At 38.5% G+C, this 7,378-nt stretch overlaps 1 protein-coding gene across 1 annotated transcript; it reads left to right on the forward strand.

Moving 5' to 3' along the window:
• Positions 1 to 430: 430 nt before the first annotated feature.
• Positions 431 to 1,195, forward strand: LOC117594681 (olfactory receptor 4S1-like). The gene has a single exon (XM_034293000.1). It carries the CDS (start codon positions 431 to 433, stop codon positions 1,193 to 1,195), a length of 765 nt encoding a protein of 254 aa, XP_034148891.1.
• The last annotated feature ends 6,183 nt before the right edge of the window (positions 1,196 to 7,378 follow it).

The raw sequence follows: 7,378 nt of genomic DNA on the forward strand, positions 1-7,378 counted from the left end.
AAACATTTTGCATGTTTAATACTATACTAACAACAAGGCACTATCTGTTGTCTAGCTGTGTGCAGATGCTGGATGGTTTTAGGTTGTCCTAAAATCAAAATACCACAGTTTGAAGGAGAGCTATCAATGTTGTGATACACATTTAAAAGTCATTCTTAGTTTAAATGTGTAAATAAACCAACTGAAAATGCTTGGGTAAAATAAAGATTTTCAGTTCACGAAAACTCTAGCCTTGTGTACCAACTAGATGTTAATGACATCCCAGTACAACTCCTCCCGGGAGATAGTGTTTGTGCTGCATGGACTAAACTTAACGCAGACAAACAGACACATCTACTTGGTGTTTACTCTCATCCTGTATCTCTTCACCATTTTTCTGAATCTAGCATTGGTCGTTACTATATTTCTGAAAGAAATGTTGCGAACCCCAATGTATTTATTCCTCTGTAACCTGTGTTTTAATGGAATCATCGGTGCTTCAGCTTTCTACCCAAAGATACTTCATGACATTTTATTTGACTCTCATGTGATAACATACTCTGGGTGCATGACTCAGATATTTTTTATTTTTTTATATGTTCATTGTGAATTTACTAACTTAACAGTGATGGCTTATGACAGATATGTTGCCATCTGTAAGCCACTCCACTACCACTCAATTATGACTATTAGGAAAGTATGGAGACTGATTCTTCTAACATGGTTTTTGTCATGGATGGAATGCATTATTGGGTGTGTCCTATTAGCTAGGTTACCCCTCTGTGGTGTTGACATTGATAAACTCTACTGCTCAAACTGGGCAGTGGTGAAGCTCTCCTGTGTTGACACCAGTCTGAACAACCTCTATGGCTTGATTCTAACTTTTTTAAATTTCTCTCAAGCGATAATTATCCTTATTTCCTATGTGAACATTGTCAAAGCATCTTTACGTTCCCAGGCAGGGATGAGGAAGTTCATGCAGACCTGCCTGCCTCATATGATCACATTGGCTAACTGTTCAATATCTGTCTTCTTTGATTCAATGTACGCTCACTACGGAAGCAACAACAGCCTGCTGGCCCTGAGGAATATCATGGCTGTGGAGTTCTTAGTTCTGCCTCCTCTGGTGAATCCCATCATATATGGGATGAACCTCAATCAAATTCGGAAAACAGTTAAAACGTTTTTCAAGCGAAGAGTTGTTGCCTTAAGCTAAATATGTTCTTGCACTGCAAACAATTTTAATTTGATCAATTTTAGATCAAGTCATTGTACATTTTTATGTGTTCGGTTTCATGGCCATTAGAAAGTAAATGGTGCAGATAACCATTAAAAAACATACAAGTAGCATCCATAAAAAGTTTGGTCTTTATACTGCATTATACTGTATCTCGATTAATTAATTGAGATTCGTTGTAAGCGAGAATGGGCAGGGTTCCGTCAAAAGGATAGATGAGACACCAATATAGGAAGATTTGATTTCATGAATCAACCGAATAAAGAAATCAAACAATTTTTTGCACAAACTGAAATACATTTTTTGTCTTTGTTTAATAGTGCCATTGGTAAGTTTATCCTTCCATCAGCTAGAATTTCAGAAATGAATGAAAACAGAGAATTGACGTCCTTACTGAGCATACATAAACTAGTGAGGCTTTAAAACTAGAAAACCATCTCCAAAGGCAAATAATTAATAGCCACTGTTTGTTAGAATGTTCATGTCACCAGACTGATTGATTGAGGTTAGTTTACCACATCTGAATTAACTGCCATGACTAACTAGCTAACGTAATTAGCATTTAAAGCAAACATAAAAGTTGTGATCGTGGCATCATTGCATTTGCAAAATACATTTATTGATGTTGAGTCCGAAGTTCTAATGAGCTCTTTTGAATTTTAACATGTGCAAGGAACAATCAAAGATTATAGGTACGACTGGTTTGTTTTGTGCTTTTTGGGCACTCCCCTAAACTCATAAAACAATAAAATTGTAAAACCACAACCTAACTATCTGACTCCTACTCCATAGACATTGAAACACTAACTTCTTACAACATACAAAATAGTAACGAAATAGTAATAAACATTAATACAATAGAAAAGATATTCCAAGGATTCCATGGGGGTTGTAATATGTTAAAGGACCCCTTAGCCTCCTGACTTACATTGGAAACTATGTTCTTCACTCTCAAGTCTCTGTACTTTCCCTGCCTAGTAATGCAATTCATACACTTATAGAAAACAAAGAATAAACGTTTTAAAATGCTACTAACAATTTTCTCCTAGTTAATAAGGCTATTCAGGTTAAAGTAAATGCATCATTAAATTCAGACTGTCATCAGTTTAGCTAGTTACCTGACATTCTTGACCCCTTTCTCTTTTGCTGCAGTGGTTTTAAATATTTCAACAAAATAATCTGAAGAAACAAAAAAAAAATCTCAATATATCTCAATATGACTGGGGATACAACTCTGGCAACTGACAACTAATGAAAATCCCAAATTCAGTATCTCTGAAAATTAGAATATTACTTAAGACCAATACAAAATCAATAGTTTTAGAAATGAAGGCCAACTGAAAAGTATGAACATGAAAAGTATAAGCATGTACAGCACTCAACACTTAGTTGGGGCTCCTTTTGCCCGAATTACTGCAGCAATGCAGTGTGGCATGGAGTCGATCAGTCTGTGGCACTGCTCAGGTGTTATGAGAGCCCAGGTGTTATGAGAGCCCAGGTTGCTCTGATAGTGGCCTTCAGCTCTTCTGCATTGTTGGGTCTGGCATATCGCATCTTCCTCTTCACAATACCCCATAGATTTTTTATAGAGTTAAGGTCAGGCCAGGTTTGCTGGCCAATTAAGAACAGGGATACCATGGTCCTTAAACCAGGTACTGTTAGCTTTGGCACTGTGTGCAGGTGCCAAGTCCTGTTGGAAAATGAAATTTGCATCTCCATAAAGTTGGTCAGCAGCAGAAAGCAAGAAGTGCTCTAAAACTTTCTGGTAGATGGCTGCGTTGACCTTGGACTATTACACAGTGGACCAACACCACCAGATGACATGGCATCCAAAACCATCCCTGACTGTGGACACTTTACACTGGACTTCAAGCAACGTGGATTCTGTGTCTCTCATCTCTTCCTCCAGACTCTGGGACCTTGATTTCCAAAGGAAATGCAAAATTTACTTTCATCAGAGAACATAACTCAGCAGCAGTCCAGTCCTTTTTGTCTTTAGCTCAGGCGAGATGCTTCTGACGCTGTGTCTTGTTCAAGAGTGGCTTGACACAAGGAATGCGACAGCTGAAACACATGTCTTGCATTTGTCTGAGCGTGGTGGTTCTTGAATCACTGACTCCAGCTGCAGTCCACTCTTTGTGAATCTCCTCCACATTTTTGAATGGGTTTTGTTTCACAATCCTCTCCAGGGTGCGGTTATCCCTATTGCTTGTATACTTTTTTATACTTCCCTTCGCCTCTCTATTAATGTGCTTGGACACAGAGCTCTGTGAACAGCCAGCCTCTTTAGCTATGACCTTTCGTGTTTTGCCCTCCTTGTGCAAGGGGTCAATGGTCGTCTTTTGGACAGCTGTCAAGTCAGCAGTCTTCCCCATGATTGTGTTAGGGTTAGGGTTAGGGTTAGGGTTAGAAAATGGAAGACGTTCAAGATGATGGTCAATCTCTCTCGGTCTGGGGCTCCATGCAAGATCTCATCTCGTGGGGTATCAAAGAGGAAGGTGAGGGATCAGCCCGGAACTACACGGCAGGACCTGGTCAATGACCTGAAGAGAGCTGGGACCAGTCTCAAAGAAAACCATTAGTAACACACTACGCCATCATGGATTAAAATCATGCAGTGCACGCAAGGTCCCCCTGCTCAAGCCAGCGCATGTGCAGGCCCGTCTGAAGTTTGCCAATGACCATCTGAATGATCCAGAGGAGGAATGGGAGAAGGTCAAGTGTTCTGATGAGACAAAAATAGAGCTTTTAGGTCTAAACTCCACTCGCCATGTTTGAAGGAAGAAGAAGGATGAGTACAACCCCAAGAACACCATCCCAGCCGTGAAGCATGGAGGTGGAAACATCATTTTTTGGTGATGCTTTTCTGCAAAGGTGACAGGACGACTGCACCGTATTGAGGGTTGGATGGATGGGGCCATCTATCGCGAGATCTTGGCCAATAACTTCCTTCCCTCAGTAAAAGCATTAAAGATGGGTTGTAGCTGGGTCTTCCAGCATGACAACGACCCGAAACACACAGCCAGGGCAACTAAGGAGTGGCTCCGTAAGAAGCATCTCAAGGACCTGGAGTGGCCTAGCCAGTCTCCAGACCTGAACCCAATAGAAAATCTTTGGAGGGAGCTGAAAGTCTGTATTGCCCAGTGACAGCCCTGAAACCTGAAGGATCTGAAGAAGGTCTGTGTGGAGTAGTGGGCCAAAATCCCTGCTGCAGTGTTTGCAAACCTGGTCAAGAACTACAGGAAACGTATGATCTCTGTAAATTGCAAACAAAGGTTTCTGTACCAAATATTAAGTTCTGCTTTTCTGATGTATCAAATACTTATGTCATGCAATAAAAGGCTAATTAATTACTTAAAAACCATACAATGTGATTTTCTGGATTTTAGTTTTTTGATTCCGTCACTCACAATTGAAGAGTACCTATGATTAAAAATAACAGACTTCTACTTGCTTTGTAAGTGGGAAAACCTGCAAAATCGGCAGTGTATCAAATACTTGTTCTCCCCACTGTAAATTTCAGCTGGATTTGGTTGACATGAGTGCTTACAGTGTGGAAAACAATAACATGAAATGTATGTTAACATGCATAGATTTATTAAGCAAATACGCATGGATTCGCGTGCTGAGAAATAAAAGCGCTATTAAGGTAACGCGAGCGTTTGAAGATATTATATTAAAAGAAGGAAGAACACCACAAAAAGTCTAAACAGCAGGAAGTAGTTTTTTAATTCACACTTTGAAATGTTAATGATTTACAACATAAAACATTTTGCTACAGCAATTGATGTCAAAGCGAGTATCGTTGAGAGATTTAATAAAACAATTAAATCACGAATGTGGAGGTATCTCATAGCTGCCAACACTCATGGCTATGTTGAGGTTATTCAAGATTTAGTTCATGGATACAACCATAGCTACCATTGGTCCATTAAGATGAAGTCAGCTGACGTTTGTGCAGAGAATGTTAGATTAGTTATGAAGAACCGGTATGGTACAACAATAATGAGAAATGGTAATCATAGCTACAAGTTCCAGGTTGGGGATACTGTGAGACTCTCAAAGCTGAGAGGTGCGTTTACAAAAGGCTACGAAAAAGGGTACTGTTGAAGTCTAACACTTCACTGAGTTGGTTTGTTGGAAAGGAGAATAACACACCAGGAGTCAGGTCAATTACCATACCGCATATTCCGTTTATTACAAAAGCTTTTGGAGACAAATGTTGCCGCACAATGTCTAAACATGAACTGTCATAACAGCATTACTTATACTTCAAACACACCTAAAAAGTGGGGGCGTTAAGGTAGCCAAGCAGTGTGCCATTGGTCCAATTTATGTTCTATACCTTATATGTGTACATGCAGCACAAGCGTCATATTTGGGCTTTATGTCTTCAGCTTAAAGTTCCTCAGTATGTGTGTGCGTTGTCCATCTGTGTCCTGTTTGCCTAAGACACCCAAGCTAAATCTACTTCTTCTTCCTAGCAACCATCTAAATAAGATTTCCTATTTTCCTACATGCAACTTTCAATATCTGCATTTTGCTACAGACATTCAACATTTGGCCTTAATGCTTATAACAGTTTAACAGCTTATACATTCAGTATATCCACAGTACACAGATGAATATTTGACAATAACAATGTATACAGAATAAACGATTACGATGGTGATATGATAGTTGGGACCTTTTATGAACAAGAATTACTGAAAATAATCGTGGCTAAGGATAAATCTTTTAAAGTAGAAACAGTTTTGGATAAGAAAGTACAGAAAGGGAAGAAAAAGAGTCTTGTGAAATGGCTTGGTTGGCCTGAGAAATTCAACAGCTGGATACCATCGGAACAAGTGCTTGACCTAGAAGCTGGATAAAACTCCTGGATTTTCAGGATCACGTCATTTACATTGACTGCGATCAGCGTGGGTGACGGTGGCTTCTACATATCGCTGCCCAGTAACTCATCGAGACATGTCTATCCAAGCAATACGAGTTCGAGCTATACCATAAAATTTGCCAAATGTATAGATTTGAAAGGTTTTGGGAAGTATCTTAGATAGAATTACAATACGGGCATACGTAGAAGACTTTTACATTGGGTGAAAACGCATTTGAACTACATGACTCGAATAACGACAAAACTTGGAAATAGGAACTCAACACCGGTTATTACAATGGCATAGTAAAACTAGTGGCAGAGATCAACAGTTATAGAAAACCACATGGTGTATGGGCGGGGTATGATGAATTTAAAATAGAATGTTTCTTAAAGATGAGCCCCATTTTAGTTCAAAATTTAGTACAAAACTGGAACAGATATTGGGCTTAAAACCAGGCAACCCATACGGAAAAGAAATTTATTTTAAATATATTTTTGCAATGCAAAATGTATGTAGAATGTATGCAGAATTTGTTGAAAACATTTAACTTAATTCAAAATACATTTCAGGTATCACAATGTATTTCACCTTTTATTCTGAAATGTATTTAAAAATGTATACATACATTTATCTTTATTCAAAATAAATTTCAGGTATCAAAATGTATTTCACCTTTTATTCTGAAATCTATTTAAAAATGTATAAATACATTTAACTATATTTAAAATAAATGTATTTTCCGTATGGGAAGCGCTGGTACGCCCCATGGTACGGAACATTCTCCACAGATATTCTGGCTGGGTTTAACACCCTAAACATCTACACAGATATAATTGATTATCAATGTGTTGGTGACAGTCATGTCCCACTGTTGCCAACTGTACATACAGGTGCTGGTCATAAAATTTGAATATCATCAAAGAGTTGATTTATTTCAGTAATTCCGTTAAAAAAGTCAAACTTGTATAATGTGTACATTCATTCCACACAGACTGATATATTTCAAGTGTTTATTTCTTTTAATTTTGATGATTATAACTGAAAACCTATAAAAAACCCAAATTCAGCATCTCAAAAAATTTTAATATTGTGAAAAGGTTCAATATTGAAGACACCTGGTACCACACTCTAATCAGCTAATTAACCCAAAACACCTTGCAAAGGCCTTTAAATTGTCTCTCAGTCTAGTTCTGTAGGCAACACAATCATGGGGAAGACAGCTGACTTGACAGCTGTCCAAAAGACGACCATTGACCCCTTGCACAAGGAAGGCAAGACACGAAAG

This window comes from Esox lucius, chromosome 7, assembly GCF_011004845.1.
Source record: "Esox lucius isolate fEsoLuc1 chromosome 7, fEsoLuc1.pri, whole genome shotgun sequence".
Classification (NCBI taxonomy): Eukaryota; Metazoa; Chordata; class Actinopteri; order Esociformes; family Esocidae; genus Esox; species Esox lucius.